General features: G+C 34.5%; 1 protein-coding gene across 2 annotated transcripts in view; it reads left to right on the top strand.

The window, feature by feature from the left end:
• The window catches only part of LOC134708029 (E3 ubiquitin-protein ligase E3D-like), an 81,332-nt gene that overhangs the window by 9,645 nt on the left and 49,975 nt on the right, over window positions 1–21,712 (top strand). For both annotated transcript variants that reach the window (XM_063568273.1, XM_063568272.1), the window contains exons 2-3: window positions 6,167–6,484; window positions 14,067–14,332. In XM_063568273.1, coding sequence (XP_063424343.1) covers window positions 6,333–6,484; window positions 14,067–14,332 — 418 coding nt within the window. In that variant the 5' untranslated portion in view covers window positions 6,167–6,332. The remainder of the gene's footprint in view (window positions 1–6,166; window positions 6,485–14,066; window positions 14,333–21,712) is intronic.

Here is a 21,712-nt window from a genome sequence, read left to right as displayed (position 1 = left end):
ACATTAACAACTATAGGTCACCGTACGGCCTTCAACAATGAGCAAAGTCCATACCGCAAATATCAGCTATAAATAAGACAATGTGAAACAATTCAAACAAGAAAACTAACAGCCTTATTTAAGTAAAAAAAATTCACGAAAAACAAATATGTAACACATAAACAAACGACAACCACTGAATTTACAGGCTCCTGACTTGGCACAGACACATACATAAATAATGTGGCGGGTTAAACATGTTAGCGGGATCCCAACCCTCTCCCTAACCTGGGACAGTGGTATAACAGTACAACATAAGAACAAACTATAAAAATCATGCGAAGTCATATGTTATAGGGCTACCTAGCCCAAGGTCTTTCGCCCTGATTATTAATTTTTTCTAATTGTTGTCTAGTCGCAAAACTTTAAGTATGTCAACAAATATACTTCCGGTATTATCCAAAAGGGCGGATATAGAAATATTTTTTATTTTAATATTCAACTTTTTAGCTCACCTGGCCAAAGGGCCATAACATACATAACTGTTACGTTAACAAAATATAATTTCTGACGAATTTTTATACTTCTAAAATTTAAAAAAAAGCTCTGAAGAAGTGATAAAACACAATTTAACAGTTACTTACTATAGTTAAGAAGCCTATAATTAATTCCCCCCTTTTATCTAATGATTATAACACAAGTTAAAAGCAATAAAAAAAGCTACAAGTTTTACTATTTTTTTTAATAATATACTACATTGTATGTAACTTCTGAATTTCATTCACCATATTGAACAAACACAAAACAGGAGCCTTAGGCGGCCCCACGACCCCTCGCCCTTTGGGTTGGTTCCCCCTAAAATCTTAAAGGTACCACCAGCCTTAAAAAATAATGAAACCCCTGCAAACAAACCGAAAATTTATTTAATTACTATTATTGATATACTGAAACTGAGTTAGTGAAAAAGTGGGGCTATTTGCCAGTGGGGCGATTTGTCATGGATTCCCTTCAAATATATTCTAATGTGGTTTTCGGCTTCTTCGTGCATTAACAAGCTCATGGCCATTGTTGAATTAATTGTTTTCATTAAAATAGTCGACAAAATTGCTCTTACAATATTTCCATTTGGGAGCCTCGAGCTCGATGGGGGAAATACTCTGCAAATGCTGACAGTTGGCAGGTTTGGTCATCAAAAAAGTTGACATGTTACTATGTACATTTACCATTATGTTACTTGATGTTCTTGCTATACACACAGTATAGAGACTAGTCAATCTTTGTGAATTATTTTTTATGGGAGACATAGAATATGCGTATACAATCAATAATTAAAAATAGTCTATTTATATTGAAAAGGAAAAGATCTTATATGTCTAAAGAAGAGGGACGAAAGACACCAAAGGGACAGTCAAACTCATAAATTTAAAGCAAACTGACAAGGCCATGGCTAAAAATGCATTTCATGGCGAGGCACATAGACTATAGATATATATGTGAACTAGGTACAAAAGAACTCTAAATTTTAAATACTACAAACCACCTCTGTTCTATGGAAGATAATGATATAAATGGACTAGAAATACACACAACCTGTAATTAACTGCCTTTACAGCGCTTTCACGCTTTGATTTTCAAATGCAACCCTAACTGAAATAAAAGAGTAATAGTTGAGGAAGGTCTATGGCAAATTTCATGCTTGTAGCAGGATGTGCACAATTTTTCACAAAGCCGCTGTACTATTATTACCAATCAAATAAAACATTTTAAGGATGTCATTAGCCAACATGATTTATGTTGATAACCTCCCCTTCATGAGACAAAATTTAATGACAGTCAGTCTATGAAATATTGTCTCAATACAACAAAATATTACCTCCAATTAAAGGGACAACTTTTCATAGTATTCATCTGTAAAATATTGTATACATACAGACTAATTTTCACAATGAAAATTTGTCCTTCTCTGGACATTTTTTCATAGATAAGGATTAGATTTCATGATACATTGTCATGAAGTATTGTCTTGGTGTACAATATTTCATAGGACAATATTTTGCTTTACACATTCGCCCAAATAACATGTTCGCTGTGTGTTCGCTCACCCTACTGAAAAATATTAATATTCAGGGCATTGAAGTTGAATAAACTTATTCAGATATTTCTAGGGTATATATTCTTTAAATTTATGGAAACATGGAAACATTTAAAAGTTTATGGCTTGTTTAGGATAATTGTTCAATGACAAAATTATTCGGAACAGACCTTGGGCAAACGGACAGGATTACCTTTGCACAAGGCTCGCACAAGGCCTTCAAAAATTGCCCCTTGGGGAGTTGTAAATGAGCAGTGTCCTGAAGCTAACAGACAAATGAGATTTTCATTGTCCATGAAATTACACTTAATGATTAGTAAAGACAACTGCAAAGGACAGACAATAAAAATATCTATTAGAGTAAACAAGTCCAAAGAATTCAAGAAAAGAAGCCCTTTATATAAAAAAGACTTACTCTAAAGCCCTGTACATTTATTCCCGTGCTTGCATTTCCTATCATGATTTTCTTGATAGAGGGTTGCTGCTCACAAGGAAGCAATTAAACCAAGAGTTCCAAATGATGAAGTCGAAATCATCCCTTCGTAAAATTTACGGACGCCATCACAGGTTGGTTTTTCAAATGATATTGGATATGTTCCTTATGTCGTAACTACAATCCCCTTCCTTTTCATGAATGTGACCTACCGAACTATATACCGGATTTGTTATCACATAAGCAACATGACGGGTGCCACATGTTGAGCAGGATCTGCTTACCCTTCCGGATCACCTGAGATCAGCCCTAGTTTTTGGTGGGGTTCGTGTTCATGGTGTTGCTTATTCATTAGTTTTCTTTGTTGTGTCCCAAATAGTACTGCAAACTTAAAAAGTTATCCTACATATTCTTAGATGTGTCCAAACTAGACTAAGGTACAAGGTATTCAGAAAATAAAAACAAATTTCACATTGAACCAAATACCCTGATTAGCATGGAAACAAACCATGACAAAATTTGCATATTTAGTATTTTTTTTATTTTTTAGCTCACCTAATGAGCTTTTCTCATAACTTGGTGTCCGTCTTCCGTCGTCGTCATCGTTAACTTTTACAAAAATCTTCTCCTCTGAAACTACTGGGCCAAATTGAACCAAACTTTGCCACAATCATCATAGGGGTATCTACTTTAAAAAATGTGTGGCTTGACCAGCCAAACCAACCAAGATGGCCGCCATGGCTAAAAATAGAACATTGGGGTAAAATGCAGTTTTTGGCTTATAACTCAAAAACCAAAGCATTTAGAGCAAATCTGACATAGGGGTAAAATTGTTTATCAGGTCAAGATCTATCTGCCCAGAAATTTTCAGATGAATTGGACAACCCGTTGTTGGGTTGCTGCCCTTGAATTGGTAATTTTAAGGAAATTTTGCTGTTTTTGGTTATTATCTTGAATATTATTATAGATAGAGATAAACTGTAAACAGCAATAATGTTCAACAAAGTAAGATTTACAAATAAGTCAACAGGACCAAAATGGTCAGTTGACCCCTTTAGGAATTATTGCCCTTTAAAGTCAATGTTTAACCATTTTTCGTAAATTTTAAATATCTTTTACAAAAATCTTCTCCTCTGAAACTGCTTGGCCAAATTAATTCAAACATAGCCACAATCATCTATGGGGTATCTAGTTAAAAAAATGTGTGGCGTGACCGGCCAAACCAACCAAGATGGCCGCCATGGCTAAAAATAGAACATAGGGGTAAAACACAGTTTTTGGCTTATACTGTGGAATCATTAATATTCGTTGGATACTAATGTTCATGGATTTCGTGGGTACCGGAGAACCACGAATTCAAATGTTCAACGAATTACAAATTTTCTAAAGGAATGAGTGTAGACTTTGCCAAAACCACGAAATTAAATATCCACGAATATGTATGTTTTCTTCAAACCACAAAAATTGGTACCCACAAAAATAAATGAATCCACAGTAACTCAAAAACCATAGCATTTAGAGCAAATCTGACATGGGGTAAAATTGGTTATCAGGTCAAGATCTATCTGCCCTGAAATTTTCAGATGAATCAGAGAACCCGTTGTTGGGTTGCTGTCCCTGAATTGGTAATTTTAAGGAAATTTTGCTGTTTTTGGTTATTATCTTGAATATTATTATAGATAGAGATAAACTGTAAACCGCAATAAATAATGTTCAGCAAAGTAAGATTAACAAATAAGTCAACATGACCAAATTGGTCAATTGACCCCCTAAGGAGTTATTGTCCTTTATAGTCAATTAAAAACAATTTTCATAAAAGTTGTAAATTTTTACTACCGATAATATTTTCCACAGAAACTACTGGGCCAAGTTCATTATAGATAGTGATAATTGTAAGCAGCAAGAATACTCAGTAAAGTTAGATACATGTCCAAACATATCACCATCACCAAAACACAATTTTGTCATGAATCCATCTGCTTCCTTTGTTTAATATTCACATAGACCAAGGTGAGCGACACAGGCTCTTTACAGCCTCTAGGTTTAGGTTGTAAAAGTATGTGTGCACCCTATAAATTAATAGAAACAACTTCATAATTTTGATTATGTCAATAGTTATAATATAGAATGTCACTCTGGTATCTTTTGTCCCTCTTTTATAACAAAGCTTCTCTTTTATTAAATGTTTATCATTTTGTTGTTTCTTGGCTGCCCACGATGTTTCCACAATAGAAATAAAGATGGAAAATGGCATGAATTTTGTCAGATAAAATTCTTTGTCTTTAATTTCAATTACATATTTCTTGACCCTATGCATTTCCAAACAATATATGCCAAATTGAAAACCGGGCCTTAAATGACCCTTCACCTTTATATCTTGTAATGCAGTCTATTGTCTCCATTAAACTATTCATATTCCTGTGTGTCTTTTCAAAATGATTTGAATGATGTGAAAAAGAAATCACAAGGGTCATCCCATCCTTGTCATATGATATGAAAATGTTCTTGTATCTTTAAATGGTTGAGATCCCCACCCTAAACCATATATTTTGGAAAATGAATTGAATAAGTAATATGCTTAGTTTCAAAGGGTTTTAACTTATGTGGAATTATGTTTTCTGGTCTGTGCGTCCGTTCATCCATTCGTTCGTTCGTTCGTCCGTCTGTTACACTTCAGGTTTAAGTTTTTGGTCAAGGTAGTTTTTGATGAAGTTGAAGTCCAATCAACTTGAAACTTAGTATACATGTTCCCTTTGATAAGAACATTCTAATTTTAATGCCAAATTAGAGAATTTATTCCAATTTCACGGTCCAGTAAACATAGAAAATGATAGTGCGAGTGGGCATCCGTGTACTGTGGACACATTCTTGTTTCTGAAATAAAACTACACTCAAAGCTAGATCATCCTGCAATCCAATCTGAAATAAAACTACACTCAAAGCTAGATCATCCTGCAATCCAATCTGAAATTAAACAACACTCAAAGCTAGATCATCCTGCAATCCAATCTGAAATTAGATTACCGCTTGCTTGTGGTTTAGTTACTGATGCTTGCATAACCTCTCTGCTCAGTTCCAATTACTGTAAAACAACAACTATTAAACATTCATGTTGCATGAGTGCAATTAATGCTTCAGTTTTGGTTTTGGGTTGGACAAACAGATGAAAAATGTAATATAGGATAAACATTTAAAATTACAGCTAGATCATTTCATGTACTTAACAGTCATGTGATTTTTATGACCACTCTGACCATAGTGTGCACAATATCACAGCCAACTTATGACATATTACCAAAAGTTTACAATAATATCTAGAGGGTCTTAACTAAATTTTAAGCTGAAGATATTTATTAAACATTGAATGTTAAATGTAACAAAAACAACATCCAAACTAAATACCATTGACCGCAGTGAACACGTCATAGAAAATGCAGGTTGCGCACTGACCAGTCTCATAGTTGACATTACTTGTATATTATTGATGCATCAGCATTATGAACATTAATATTTCCAGTCAGGTATGCAAGAAGTCAATACAAACAGAATGGAAATAATTGGTCTCTCAGGGTTCTTCAGGGTGTAAAATCCTTACAAAAATCTGCATCTTTTTGGTTGTTCAATATTTACCAGCATTTTGATATCCAATGTCCTATTTTCAGACTTAAAAGGACAAATAAAGAATCAGTAGAAGTAGATGTGGAAAAGGCTACAGTAACAGTTTTTGATGATGACACTGAGACAAAGTTTATATTATCTGATGTTGAATTAGTCCCATTATCTTGCAGAGGATTAAAGTTATCTCCCTTTAGCGAAGTAAATTTTACAATGCAGATTGATTCTTCCAGTTGGAAGACAGTTAAACCACTCAAGTTTGAATCTAAACAATCATACCAGGAAGAAATAGTAGAGAAAGTACAACTTTATCAAGATAAATGCTTCTGTGCAAAATGTGACCAGAAAATTTTCAGGAATCACTGGTAAGAGGCATTTTCATTCTTATTTGTGCATTTGAAAATAACAGCACTTCATAAGACTTCTAAAGGAATCATTATTCTTATTTTGACTTACAAAGAACTTAGAATTTTTGGCATTCATTGCAATTATGAAATTTTTTATTGATACAAATTTAGTTCTTCACTCTTTAGTTGAATATTTAAGTTATGTTTCAGCATTAACTTTAAAGGCAACTTGCCAGGACCGTAACTAGGGTTCCAATTCAGGGGAGGCAAGGGTTTGGGGCCACCAATTGAGACCCCAAGATAGGGGGATGGGGGCACAGCCCGCCTATTTTTTCTCTCTCAGCAAAATGTCTAAAAATTACCCTTTTTCCTTGGATTTCCTTACTTTAGGAAGCATCAGTATTGCTTGAAATTTGAAGCAGTTTTTATGCAAAAACAAGCTGAGATTGCTGTTCGGGGTGAGCGAAGACTCCGTCCTGAAGGCCGTACTTTGTCCTATAATTATTAAAATTAAATACATCGTAACCGCGGACTTATTTTTAGCTCACCTGGCCCGAAGGGCCAAGTGAGCTTTTCTCATCACTTTGCGTCCGGCGTCCGGCGTCGTCCGTCGTCGTCGTCGTCGTCCGTCGTCGTCCTGCGTCTGGCGTTAACTTTTACAAAAATCTTCTCCTCTGAAACTACTGGGCCAAATTTAACCAAACTTGGCCACAATCATCATTGGGGTATCTAGTTTAAAAATTGTGTCCGGTGACCCCGCCAACTAACCAAGATGGCCGCCATGGCTATAAATAGAACATAGGGGTAAAATGCAGTTTTTGGCTTATAACTCAAAAACCAAAGCATTTAGGGCAAATCTGACACGGGGTAATATTGTTAATCAGGTGAAGATCTATCTGCCCTGAAATTTTCAGATGAATCTGACATTCCGTTGTTAGGTTGCTGCCCCTGAATTGGTAATTTTAAGGAAATTTTGTTGTTTTTGGTTATTATCTTGAATATTATTTCAGATAGAGATAAACTGTTAAAAGCAATAATGTTCAGCAAAGTAAGATCTACAAATAAGTCAACATGACCAAAATGATCAGTTGACCACTTTAGGAGTTATTGCCCTTTATAGTCAATTTTTAACAATTTTTTGTAAATCTTAGTAATCTTTTAGTAAAATCTTCTCCTCTGAAACTGCTGGGCCAAATTATTTGAAACTTGGTCACAATCATCATTGGGGTATCTAGTTTAAAAATTGTGTCCGGTGACCCCGCCAATTAACCAAGATGACCGCCATGGCTATAAATAGAACATAGGGGTAAAATGCAGTTTTTGGCTTATAACTCAAAAACCAAAGCATTTAGAGCAAATCTGACATTGGGTAAAATTGTTAATCAGGTGAAGATCTATCTGCCCTGAAATTTTCAGATGAATTGGACAACCTGTTTTGGGGTTGCGGCCCCTGAATTGGTAATTTGAAGGAAATTTTGCTGTTTTTGGTTATTATATTGAATATTATTATAGATATAGGTAAACTGTAAACAGCAATAATGTTCAGCAAGGTCAGATTTACAAATAAGTCAACATGACCAAAATGGTCAGTTGACCTCTTTAGGAGTTATTGCCCTTTAAAGTCAATTTTTAACCATTTTTTCGTAAATTTTATATATCTTTTACTAAAATCTTCTTCTCTGAAACTGCTGTGCCAAATTGATCCAAACTTGGCCACAATCATCTTTGGGGTTTCTTGTTTAAAAAATGTGTGGCGTGACCTGGCCATCAAACCAAGATGGCCGCCACGGCTAAAAATAGAACATAGGGGTAAAATGCAGTTTTTGGCTTATAACTCAAAAACCAAATAATTTAGAGAAAATCTGACATGAAGTAAAATTGTTAATCAGGTCAAGATCTATCTGCCCTGAAATTTTCAGATGAATTGGACAACCTGTTTTTGGGTTGCGGCCCCTGAATTGGTAATTTTAAGGAAATTTTGCTGTTTTTGGTTATTATATTGAATATTATTATAGATATAGGTAAACTGTAAACAGCAATAATGTTCAGCAAAGTAAGATCTACAAATAAGTCAACATGAACGAAATGGTCAATTGACCCCTGTAGGAGATATTGACCTTTGTAGTCAATTTTCAATCTGCTTCCTTTGTTTAATATTCACATAGACCAAGGTGAGCGACACAGGCTCTTTAGAGCCTCTAGTTTGGTTTTCCTTCAACATGTTCAATAAAATCTGTTGCTAAATATGACCTGTTTTCCTTCGATTTACATCAGTATTGCTTGATCCTGGAAGCAATTTTATGCAAACAATTCTCTACCAGTATATACTAAATATATAGGAGTGTTAAACTACTAATATATTGACCATAATGACATAATTGTTCTCGTACGATCGGGAGACGTTAAAAAAATATACTAACAGCTGGTTCAGCCAGTAACAAATTTCCGATATCATAAAAGATTCACAATACAAAGGGAATTACTTCCTGTGCTTAATTGAGCTCCTAAATAAATGTGAACAGTTAAGTTTTATTCAAATTTGTCGAAAGCAAAGTTTCACAATTGTTCTCATACGAATAACGAATAACATGACGGACGGCCACATGAAAAAAATTCAGGGAAAACTGTGTGGCATGACCCGGCCAACCAACCAAGATGGCCGCCATGGCTAAAAATAGAACATAGGGGTAAAATGCAGTTTTTGGCTTATAACTCAAAAACCAAATATAACCATTTAGAGCAAATCTGACAGGTAGTGAAATTGTTGTAAGGGTCAAGATCTATCTGCCTTGGAATTTTCAGATGAATCCAAAATCCTGCTGTTGGGTTGCTGCCCCTGAATTGGTAATTTTAGGGAAATTTTGCTGTTTTTGGTTATTATCTTGAATATTATTATAGATAGAGATAAACTGTAAACAGCAATAATGTTCAAAGTAAGATTCACAAATAAGTCAACATGACCAAAATGGTCAGTTGACCCCTTTAGGAGTTATTGCCCTTTATAGTCAGTTTTTAACCATTTTTCGTAAATCTTAGTTATCTTTTACAAAAATCTTCTCCTCTGAAACTACTGGGCAAAATTAAACCAAACTTGGCTACAATCATCATTGGGGTATCTAGTTTAAAAAATGTGTGGCGTGACCTGGCCAACCAACCAAGATGGCCGCCATGGCTAAAAATAGAAATGAGAGTAACTTCCCCTTTTGCATTTGAGATAAGTGATATGCATATGAACTCATTAACCTTTAGGCGTATAAACCTAGAACCGCTTTATTTGGTGTCCTTGGGTCCCATCTTAAAAAATGAGGTCAAGGTCAAAGGTCAAGGTCATGATCTAAATTTTGACATTCACTTCAAACTGCTTTTTCTTTGAAAAAAGTTAGGGGTAAATTTGAAAAAAATGTGAGGAAAATGTTAGTCACGACATTATTTATGTCGTGAAATTTTGTCGAAAAAATATGCGTAGTATTTTGGGTGTTTTCATGCTACTAAAGTGGGAAAATCAACGAATTGACTAATTTTAGCTCCAAACTTTACAGCTCTTATGATGCGTACATGCAATTTATCTTCGTATATCATACAATGCCCACACACAACTACCCATCTGCACCCCCCCATCCCCCCCCCCCCCCCCCCACTTTTTTTTTAGGAATCCCATTTCTATTCTTTTATAAAAATGCTAATCCATCTTTTTATGAATAAATTTCTTTCTGAAATGCAAATCTATTCCTGCAAAATGAAATATCTGCTCCATATCATGTACATGTATTTCTGAAAATTAATCGATAAGATTTTTGTTAAAAGTACTATATAACACCAGCATTATTTTTGTGTGCATGCAATGAATGAGTCGACCAGTGGTCAGTGATCAGTGATTGGACAATAGTCTACCTGTAAAATAAATCTAGCAAATATATTTTCGGTTAGCAGTATAAATCACGTGCAGTCCGCTTAACGTTCCAATCTGGACTGAGAAATTAAAATCAATGACTTAGAAATCAATCCAAAGTTCGTAAATAGAGGTAGAATCCTAGATTCAAACTTCTAGACATGTATTAAAAATCAAAAATCTGTGTTCCCTTTGATACTTGTACGAAAAAAGCATGCACGATCCGACATCAATGACCTGTAAGTGAAAGAAAATTAAATCTGTTTGCACATTCTTTATACATAGTTGTGATCAGGACGACGTCTCTCTCTGCAAAGGATTATAATAAACTATCTGTTTGACTATATCAGCTTGGTGACATCACAATCGCTGCATCTGGTACATTGTACTACCTAAAATGAAAAAGGGGTTTTCCCCTTTTCGAAAAAAATTAAAATGTGCACGTACATTTCAAACCATGCAGGTCAGGTTTGATTTACTTTAAATACAAAATTGAATACAATGCACACACAATAAGATTAATAAGTAAATAAGACACACATCCTGGGAAACCATATAAAAAAAAACATTTATAAAGGAAGATGCAAGGATTTTTTTTGATAGGCGTGTATATATCCTTGCATGTTCCTTCAAATATCATAATTTCAATACAACTAAAATGTTGCACGGACCCGTTTTCACGTGTTCCTAGAGGCTAGGTCTCAAGTGTTTAAACACGGGCACTGGGCTCTCAATGCCGTTTTCAAGTGTATACAGAGGCTAGGTCTCAAGTGTTTGAACACGGGCACTGGGCTCTCAATGCCGTTTTTAAGTGTTCACAGAGGCTAGGTCTCAAGTGTTTAAACATGGGCACTGGGCTCTTAATGCCGTTTTCAAGTGTTCACAGAGGCTAGGTCTCAAGTGTTTAAACACGGGCACTAGGCTCTCAATGCCGTTTTCAAGTGTTCACAGAGGCTAGGTCTCAAGTGTTTGAACACGGGCACTGGGCTCTCAATGCTGTTTTCAAGTGTTCACAGAGGCTAGGTCTCAAGTGTTTAAACACAGGCACTAGGCTCTCAATGCCGTTTTCAAGTGTTCACAGAGGCTAGGTCTCAAGTGTTTAAACCTCTATCTGGCGCGCGCTGTACCTAAAATAAAATAAAAACTTTCCAAACAAATTATATAATCAATTTCAAAGGGGGAAAGACCGTGTACAATTGCTTTTTAAAAGCAATTGATTTATATTTTTTTTTTATTTTTTTTTTCTTCCGCCTAATTTTTTTTCATGCGTAGTATTGATGTTTCAAAAGATGTCGCTTAGATATTTGGAATATGATATTGTATAGTTTATATGCTTTCAAAATTTACAACGGCGTAACAAAATTGTAAGAGTTATCTCCCCAAACACTTTTTCTTGTGGCCACTACTCCTTTGCAACCGTAAAAGATTACGACAAATTTGTTTTACCAAATTGCTCGTTACACCTTAAAGATTAGAATATTCATTTGGACCTAAGCTTTACGGAGACTACATATGAGAGTTATTCCCCCTTTTGTATTTGAAATTTTGAAATGTATTTTAAACTGGAAAATCATAAGTGATAGGGACCTAGGGTCTTTTGATTTGAGATCCTTGGTCCAAAAAAAATAAATTTAGGTCAAGGTCAAAGGTCAGGGTCGTATTTTAGATTTTTATTTGTCTTTGATTTCCCTATAACTTTAGAATGGTTATAGATACAGAAAATTTAGATAGTGAAAAATGCTTGGTACTCCAAGGAGCAACTTTGTTACAGTATGACTGTATTGGTTTTACTATTGTGTAAGGGACATAATCCCCATTAATGGTTTATATAAAGCCATTATTAGGCAAAACTTTTAACCAAATGTCCTTGACCCATAGGGTCTTTTGCAATGACATTGTGAAGCAATGTCCTTGACAAAGGTCACAAGGTCAAAGGTCAAGGTCATGTACATATGTGATTTGGGGCACTACTTGAAGAGTTTTATGTGTGTTTGCCAACCAACCAACCAATCAATCAATCATGATCATTCAACCAATCATGATCAATCAACCAATCATGATCATGATCAATCAACCAATAATGATCATGATCAATCAATCAATCATATTTCCATCTCATGTGCTTATTATAGGGTTCAGGATCTTCTTTGTTTCTTTTTCGCTGTTTCAATTGACCCTATCCAACATGTTTAACCAACCAACCAACCAACTAATCAATCAATCAATCATGTTTCCGTCTCATTTGTTTAATATAGGGTCCAAGATCTTCTTTGTTTCTTTTTCGCTGTTTCAATTGACCCTATCCAACGTGTTTAACCAACCAACCAACTAATCAATCAATCAATCAACCAATAATGATCATGATCAATCAATCAATCATGTTTCCGTCTCATGTGTTTAATATAGGGTCCAAGATCTTCTTTGTTTCTTTTTCGCTGTTTCAATTGACCCTATCCAACGTGTTTAACCAACCAACCAACCAACCAACCAACTAATCAATCAATCAACCAATCAATTAACCAATCAATCAATCATGCATGATCATGATCAAGCAATCATGTTTCATGAAAAATTGAAATTTAATATTGTTCTTGAGTCACTTCTGAAAAAAAATCCACATGTTCTCTAAAACTACAAGTACAATCGACCTCAAAATTTGCAGCCAGCAGGGCATACATGTACTAAAAGTTCATAAAAAACTTGATGCAGATATCCCTCAAAGCTTTTCCTGAGAAAAGAAATGGCAATGCCGTAAAAATCGCTTGCTAGGTCCGTAAATCTCAGTAAAAACCTACAATAAAATGTCCGCTCCAAGATTGAAATACTAATCTGTGTTACAAACAGTTGCTGAAAAATGTACAATATCAGAAAATAATCAATAAATGTGTTTTAAAGTTACACCAGATCAATTAAATCCAAAACATGCACTGCTTGTGAACTGTCATCAAAATGTCAATTTCCTACAATGACAAAAGAAATTACGTTTGTGTGCATTCCATCTCTATACATGTTGTCTGTTTAACGTCCCCACCTAAAAAGAAATAAAAAGACTAAGTTTTCGTTATTATAAACCCAAGTCAAGTGATGTCTCCTCAATCTGGCGCGCGCGCTGTACCTAAAAATAAAATAAAAACTTTCCAAACTAAACATGAAACTTCTCCGGTAACACAATAATAGAGACCCCATACCGAAACCAAACAAATAAACAAACCCCCCCCCATATAATCAATTTCAAGGGGAGAAAGACCATTTACAATTGCTTTTTAAAAGCAATTGATTTATATTTTTATATTGAAATTAAAACACTTGAGTTGATATCAAGCAATATCACATTCTAACTCGTTATGAAACCTATAATTACTACTGCCTTACAGCAATATGATTTCGAAATGCGCCAATGAAATATCAAATTTTACCTTAACATAAAGATTTGCTGAGTTTTAAAGACATTTTCTGGATAAAATCACATCAGTAACTCTTATAAAGGAAGAAAAAGATTTTTATTTCCAATTATGGGACCCAAAATGCACATAAATTAAACATACAACATCAATCATGTCAAGAATTTTCAGAATACAATACAAACAATGAGATTAAAAAAATTAAAAAAAAAAAACACTACATATCAGATCATACAGTTCATATGGACTTTACTTTCAACATCTGTATGACCTACAACAACAATAAAACTATGGTGAAACTATTTTTCAGCTTTTACAAAAGAGTCCTGCCATTACCTTCAGAAAATTGGTCTTCCAGTGTTGACATGTGGTTTTGTCATAAGCATGGAAATGATGATACAGATTATAAATCGTTATCTCTTATACCAAAGTCAGGAGAGTGTTTTGTTGGTACTTCATATTTACTTGTCAGATCAACACATCTCCTTGTCAGAGACAGTCACAATGGCACAGTTACATGTCCAAGCTGTCACATAGAGATTGGGACTAAATTTGTTAAAAGAAATAAATTGAATGGTAGGTTAAAACTTTAAAAATGATTTTTATTCAATGTATTTTTTTTACCAATTATAACCTAGAAAAGAATTGCCAGACTATAATCAAAAATATACTCTTGGATATTTTCCTGCTGAACTTTGGGTTCATGTTTGCTCAAGCTACTTCTTTTCAGAGGGCATAATATTCACATTGCCAAACTTTAATTTTCATTGATGTTTGATGAATAATTACATGTGTGCATTGTTACCTTGATTTTTGTGACAAAAATGTCGGTTATTGATTAGGGGATGTATGGCGGGATTGTGGCAGCCAAATGTTGTCCGTGCATTTACTCATGAACCGTTCAACCAAAGCTTTTAAAATATTAATATGTTGTTACTGACAACAAAATGGAGGTCAAGTTCAATAATGCCGATTTTGACTTTTACGGTTCTGGAGTAATGGTTCTTAAAAGATTGAAAAATGGTGTTTCCAGTCCTGTCCATGCATTTACTCATGAACTGTTCAACCAAAGCTTTTTAAATTTTAACATGTTTACTGATGACAAAATGGAGGTCAAGTTCAATAATAACAATTTTAGACTTTTACCGTTCAGGAGTTATGGTTCTTGAAAGATTGAAAAATTGTGTTTCCAGTTGTGTGTCAGTGTATTAACTTGAGAACTTTTCAACCAAAGCTTTTAAAATTCAAATATGTTGTTACTGATTATAAAATTGAGGTCAAGTTCAATAATGGCGATTTTCACTTTTTCTGTTCAGGAGTTATGGTTCTTGAAAGATTGAAAAATTGTGTTACCATTCATGTTTTAGTGCATTTACTCATGAACCACTCAACCAAAGCTTTTCAAATTTTAATATGTTGTTACTGATGACAAAATGGAGGTCAAGTTTGAAATTGAAGATTTTTGCTTTCACCTACATCAGTTATGGTTCTTGCGATATTGAAAAATGCCAGGACGCTAATAAATATAAATAAATTCAGTTTGCTTTTGCTCTGACAGCCTCTTGTTTTTCACTGGAGTATGGTATAGGTCTCTTTTAAGGAACATTAAATATATCAATGGAGTGTTACATTTCACTTAGATTATATTTGATATATAAAAATGGGTAAAAATTAATGTTAATGGATCATAAATGTTCACTTTCTGCTGAGATGTCCATTAAAATTGTGTGCTATCATTTATATAAACTCAAAAAAAATATTGTGTCAATTGTAAACAAATTGTCATGTACAGATAGTGTGTCTAGCTGATAGCTTGGAAATATATGGCATTAAGAAAACTTTATTTTAATTTGGCTTCAGTTACAATATATACAACATTTTTACAACACAAGCTCAAAGGAGCTAAAAGACTTTTATTTTCCTATGAAATATAAATATGTATTTGACCACTGCAGAATATTAAAATATGCATAGTTATAGATTATTAAATCCTTGAGGCCGATATGGGAGTCTCAGGATGTTACCAGGGCCAATATGGAAAAGACATGTTATTATCTATTTATCACATAATTATTTAAGTTCTGTCGAAAAGAGAAAAATGAAACATAACAGGTAAAATCTTAATCATTTCATTACAAAAGTGTTAGCAATTGTCGTAAAGGATGCAATGACGTGACGTCATTTGGAATCGGGGCACAATATCAATATACTCTTTTTTGCCCTGGGCAATTTTGAGGATATTCCATATGCAAAACCTAAGGTATTCATAACAAATATGTGATAAAAGGTATTATACCTGTATGGTTTAACAGATAACTAGCAGCTGTTCAAGTTGAAAAGGTTTTTATACACCTATAAAAATATAAAATTGTATATTGGTAACACATCATAGTCGTTGTCTGAAGACGGATGATTTCTGATTTCCAGATAATAAATTAGGTTTAAGTAAATACAAAATCTATGAAATTTAAATACAAGGTTTAATTATGAACACAAAAGAAAGGTTGGGATTGATTTTGGGAGTTTTTGTCCCAACAGTTTAGGAATTAGGGGCCAAAAAGGGCACAAATAAGCATTTTTCTTGGTTTTTGCACAATGACTTTAGTATAAGTAACTGCAATCTATGAAATTTAAACACAAGGTTTATGAACACAAGGAAGGTTGGGATTGATTTTAGGAGTTTTGGTCCCAACAGTTAAGGAATGAGGGGCCAAAAGGGTCCAAAATAAAACTTTGTTTGATTTCATTAAAAATTGAATTATTGGGGTTCTTTGATATGCCATGTATTTCGATTCTTAATTGTTATGCCCCACCTACGATAGTTGAGGGGCATTATGTTTTCTTGTCTGATTGTCTCTCTGTTCGTTCTTTCGTCCGTCCGTCTGTCTGTCCCACTTCAGGTTAAAGTTTTTAGTCAAGGTAGTTTTTGATGAAGCTGAAGTCCAATCAACTTAAAACTTAGTACACATGTTCCTTATGATAAGATCTTTCTAATTTTCAAGCCAAATTAGAATTTTCACCCCAATTTCACGGTCCACTGAACATGGAATATGATAGTGCCGTTGGGCATCCATGTACTTTGGACACATTCTTGTTTGTCCTGTTTTAAAATTGGTCTAGATTAAGGTCCAAAGGGTCCAAAAATAAACTTTGTTTGATTTTTAAAAAAATTGAATATATGGGGTTCTTTGATATGCTGAATCTAACCATGTCTTAAATTTTTGATATTTGGGCCCCTTTATCAAATTGGTCCACATTGAGTTCTAAAGGGTCCAAAATTGAACTTTTAAATTGGATTTGATTTCATCAAAAATTGAATACTTGTGGTTCTTTGATATGCTGAATCTAACCATGTTTTTAGATTTTGGATATTGGACCATAATAGATAAATGTCCAATTTATTTATTTTTAAGTTCTTAGACCACATTCATTCTGTGTCAGAAACCTATTCTGTGTAAAACTTGGTTGGTTGATAATATATTAGAACTCCAGCTCCTGTGGAATTAAGAGTAAACATTACATAATATACAGATATAAAACATTCCTGCGTCTTACTTTTAACTGAAAATTAATTGTCTGTTGGCAAAACTTGAAATGTTTCTATTCCATGCGAGAATTTAAAATATTTAAGAAAATCAAAACAAATGTCTAAATTTTTAACATTGTCAATTTGATTGTTCGGTTTCAATTTCATGGTCCTTTCCCAGTACAGAGAACTTTGATCAAAGGATGAAGAAGATCACTCCTGCTTTAGTTAAACTATCCGATATCTGGCTGCTGGTTTTAATCCATGTGACTGTAATGTCACCAAGACTAACACTTTCTTTGATGCTAGCTAAATCTTAACACAACCGTTTATCAGAAATAAGTCAGGAGCCTCTAATTCAGTGGCTGTCGTTTGTTATGTGTTACATGTTTGTTTTTTCATTCATTTTTAGCTCTACTGGTCCGAAGGGCCAAGTGAGCCTTTCTCATCACTTGGCGTCCGGCATCCGGCGTCGTTAACAATTTACATTTTGAACTTCTTCTAGAGAACCACTGAATGGAATGAAACCAAACATGGCATGAATGTTTCTTATGAGGTGCTGACCAAGTGTTTTTACTTTGTAGCCAATCCATCATTCAAAATGGCCACCAGCAGGGAACTTTATAGTTTAACATAGGACCCTATGGGAAATGTTTACAAATGACTTCTTTTATAGAACCAATGAATGGAATCAAACCAAACATGGCATGAATGTTCCTTATGAGGTGCTGATCAAGTGTTGTTACTTTGTAGCTGATACATCATCCAAGATGGCCGCCAGCGGGGGGACTTAGTTTAACATAGGACCCTATGGGAAATGCATACAAATGACTTCTTTTAGAGAACCACTGAATGGAATGAAACCAAACATGGCATGAATGTTCCTTATGAGGAGCTGACAAAGTGTTGTTACTTTGTAGCCGATCCATCATTAAAGATGGCCGCCAGCGGGGGGACTTAGTTTAACATAGGACCCTATGGGAAATGCATACAAATGACTTCTTTTAGAGAACCACTGAATGGAATGACCAAACATGGCATGAATGTTCCTTATGAGGTGCTGATCAAGTGTTGTTACTTTGTAGCTGATACATCATCCAAGATGGCCGCCAGCGGGAGACTTAGTTTAACATAGGACCCTATGGGAAATGCATACAAATGACTTCTTTTAGAAAACCACTGAATGGAATGAAACCAAACATGGCAAGAATGTTCCTTATGAGGAGCTGACAAAGTGTTGTTACTTTGTAGCCGATCAATTATTCAAGATAACTGCCAGCGGGGGACTTAGTTTAACATAGGACCCTATGGGAAATGCATACAAATGACTTCTTTTAGAGAACCACTGAATGGAATGAAACCAAACATGGCATGAATGTTCCTTATGAGGTGCTGACCAAATGTTGTTACTTTGTAGCCAATCACTCATTCAAGTTGGCCACCAGCAGGGGACTGAGTTTTACATAGGACCCAATAGGAAATACATACAAATGTCTTCTTTTAGAGAACCACTGAATTGAATAAAACCAAACATAGCATAAATGTTCTTTTTTTAATGAGGTGCTGGCCAAGTGTTGTTACTTTGTAGCCAAATTTTATCTTTTTTAGCTCACTTGGCGTCCGTTGTACGTTGCGTCGTCGTCGTCCGTCTTTAACTTTTACAAAAATGACCCATCAAACCAACCAAGATGGCCGCCATGGCTAAAAATAGAACATAGGGGTAAAATGCAGTTTTTGGCTTATAACTCAAAAACCAAACCATGAAGAACAAATCTGACATGAAGTAAAATTGTTTATCAGGTCAAGATCTATATGCCCTGAAATTTTCAGATGAATCGGACAACCTGTTGTTGGGTTGCTGCCCCTAAAATTGGTCATTTAAGGGAAATTTTGCTGTTTTTGGTTATAATAATCATTGGGGTATCTAGTTTAAAAAATGTGTGGCATGACCCGGCCAACCAACCAAGATGGCCGCCATGGCTAAAAATAGAACATAGGGGTAAAATGCAGTTTTTGGCTTATAACTCAAAAACCAAAGCATTAAGAGCAAATCAGACAGGGAGTAAAAAAAATTATCAGGTCAAGATCTATCTGCCATGAAATTTTCAGATGGATCAGACAACCTGCTGTTAGGTTGCAGCCCCTGAATAAGTCATTTTAAGGAAATTTTGCCGTTTTTTGTTATTATCTTGAATATTATTATAGATAGAGATAAACTGTAAACAGTAATAATGTTCAGCAAAGTAAGATTTACAAATAAGTCAATATGACTAAAATTGTCAGTTGATCCCTGTAGGAGTTATTGCCCTTTAAAGTCAATTTTTAACCATTTTTCGTAAATCATATATCTTTTACAAAAATCTTCTCTTCTGAAACTGCTGGGCCAAATTAATCCAAATTGGCTACAATCATCTTTGGAGTATCTTGTTTAAAAAATGTGTGGCATGACCCGGACAATCAACTAAGATGGCCGCCATGGCTAAAAATAGAACATAGGGGTAAAATGCAGTTTCGGGCTTATAACTCAAAAACCAAAGCATTTAGAGCAAATCTAACATGGGGCTTAAATTGTTTATCAGGTCAAGATCTATATGCCCTGAAATTTTCAGATGAATCAGACAACCTGTTGTTGGGTTACTGCCCCTGAATTGGTAATTTTAAGGACATTTTGTCCGTTTTAGCTTATTATCTTGAAAATTATTATAGATAGAGATAAACTGTAAACAGCAATAATGTTCAGCAAAGTAAGATTTACAAATAAGTCACATGATCAAAATGGTCAGTTGACCCCTTTAGGAGTTATTGCCCTTTACAGTCATTTTTTACCAATTTTTCGTAAATTTTGTAATCTTTTTTCAAAAATCTTCTCCTCTGAAACTACTGGACCAAATTTAACCAAACTTGGCTACAATCATTATTAGGGTATCTAGTTTAAAAAAATGTGTGCAATAACCCGGCCAACCAACCAAGATGGCGGCCATAGCTAAAAATAGAACATAGGAGTCAAATGTAGATTTTGGCTTATAACTTTGAAACCAAAGCATTTAAAGCAAATTAAACAAAGGGGTTAAATTGTTTATTTAGTAAATATCTATCTGCACTGCAATTTTCAGATGAATTGGACAACTAGTCGTTCAGGGTTGCTTTCCCATCCCCCCCCCCCCCCCCCCCCCCCCCAATTGGTAATTTTTTAAGAAATATATCTGTTTTTATACGACTGCAAAATTTGAAAAAATTTCATCGTATATTGCTATCACGTTGGCGTCATCGTCTGCATCGGCGTGGGCTGCGGCAGCGGCGTCCGAATACTTTTAGTTTTGGTACTCTAACTTTAGTAAAAGTGAGTAGAAATCTATGAAATTTTAACCAAACCTAACTGTGTATGTAGATTCTTAATTTTTGGCCCTGTTTTCAAATTGGTCTACTTTAAAGTCCAAAGGGTCCAAAATTAAACTTAATTTGATTTTAACAAAAATTGAATTCTTGGGGTTCTTTGATATGCTGAACCCAAACATGGCATAGCCAAGTGAGCTTATGCCATCACTTGGCTTCCGTCGTCTGTCGTCGTAAACAATTTCAAGTATCTTCTCCTCTGAAACTACTAGGCCAAATAATTCCAAACTTCAACTAAATGTTCCTTAGGGTATCTAGTTTATAAACTGTATCCGAAGTTTTGATCTATCAACAAACATGGTCGCCATTGCTAAAAATAGAACATAGGGGTCAAATGCAGTTTTTGGCTTATATCTCAAAAACGAAAGCATTTAGAGCAAATCTGACATGGGGTTATATTGTTTATCAGGTCAAGATCTATCAGCCCTGAAATTTTCAGATGAATCAAACAACCCATTGTTGGGTTGCTGCCCCTGAATTGGTAATTTTAAGGAAATTTTGCAGTTTTTGGTTATTATCTTGAATATTATTATAGATAAAGATAAACTGTAAACAGCAAAAATTATCAGCAAAGTAAGATCTACAAATAAGTTAATATGACCAAAATTGTCAATTGACCCCTTAAGGGGTTATTGTCCTTTAATGACAATTTTTCACAATTTGTTCATCATATTTGCTAACTTTAAAAAATCTTCTCCTCTAAAACTACACAACCAAATTCGACCAAACTTCAACTGAATGATCAGTAGGGTGTATAAAATAAAGTTTGTGTTTAATTTTCTATTTCGTCAAAAAACATGGCCGTCATGGCTAAAAATAGAACACAGGTTAAAATGCAGTTTTGGGGTTATATCTCAAAAAATCCAGCATTTAGAGCAAATAAGACAAGAAGTTAAAGTATTTATTAGGTCAAGGTCTACCTGTCCTGAAATTTTCAGCTGAATCGGGTAACTGGGTTTGCAGGTATAATGCCCCTGAATTGATAATTTTAAAGAAATTTTGCAGTTTTTGGTTATTATCTTAAATATTATTATAGA

The sequence above is a fragment of the Mytilus trossulus genome, chromosome 2, assembly GCF_036588685.1.
Source record: "Mytilus trossulus isolate FHL-02 chromosome 2, PNRI_Mtr1.1.1.hap1, whole genome shotgun sequence".
Classification (NCBI taxonomy): domain Eukaryota; kingdom Metazoa; phylum Mollusca; class Bivalvia; order Mytilida; family Mytilidae; genus Mytilus; species Mytilus trossulus.
Note: the sequence above shows the minus strand (reverse complement) of the source record. Positions and strands in the feature narration are given on the sequence as shown.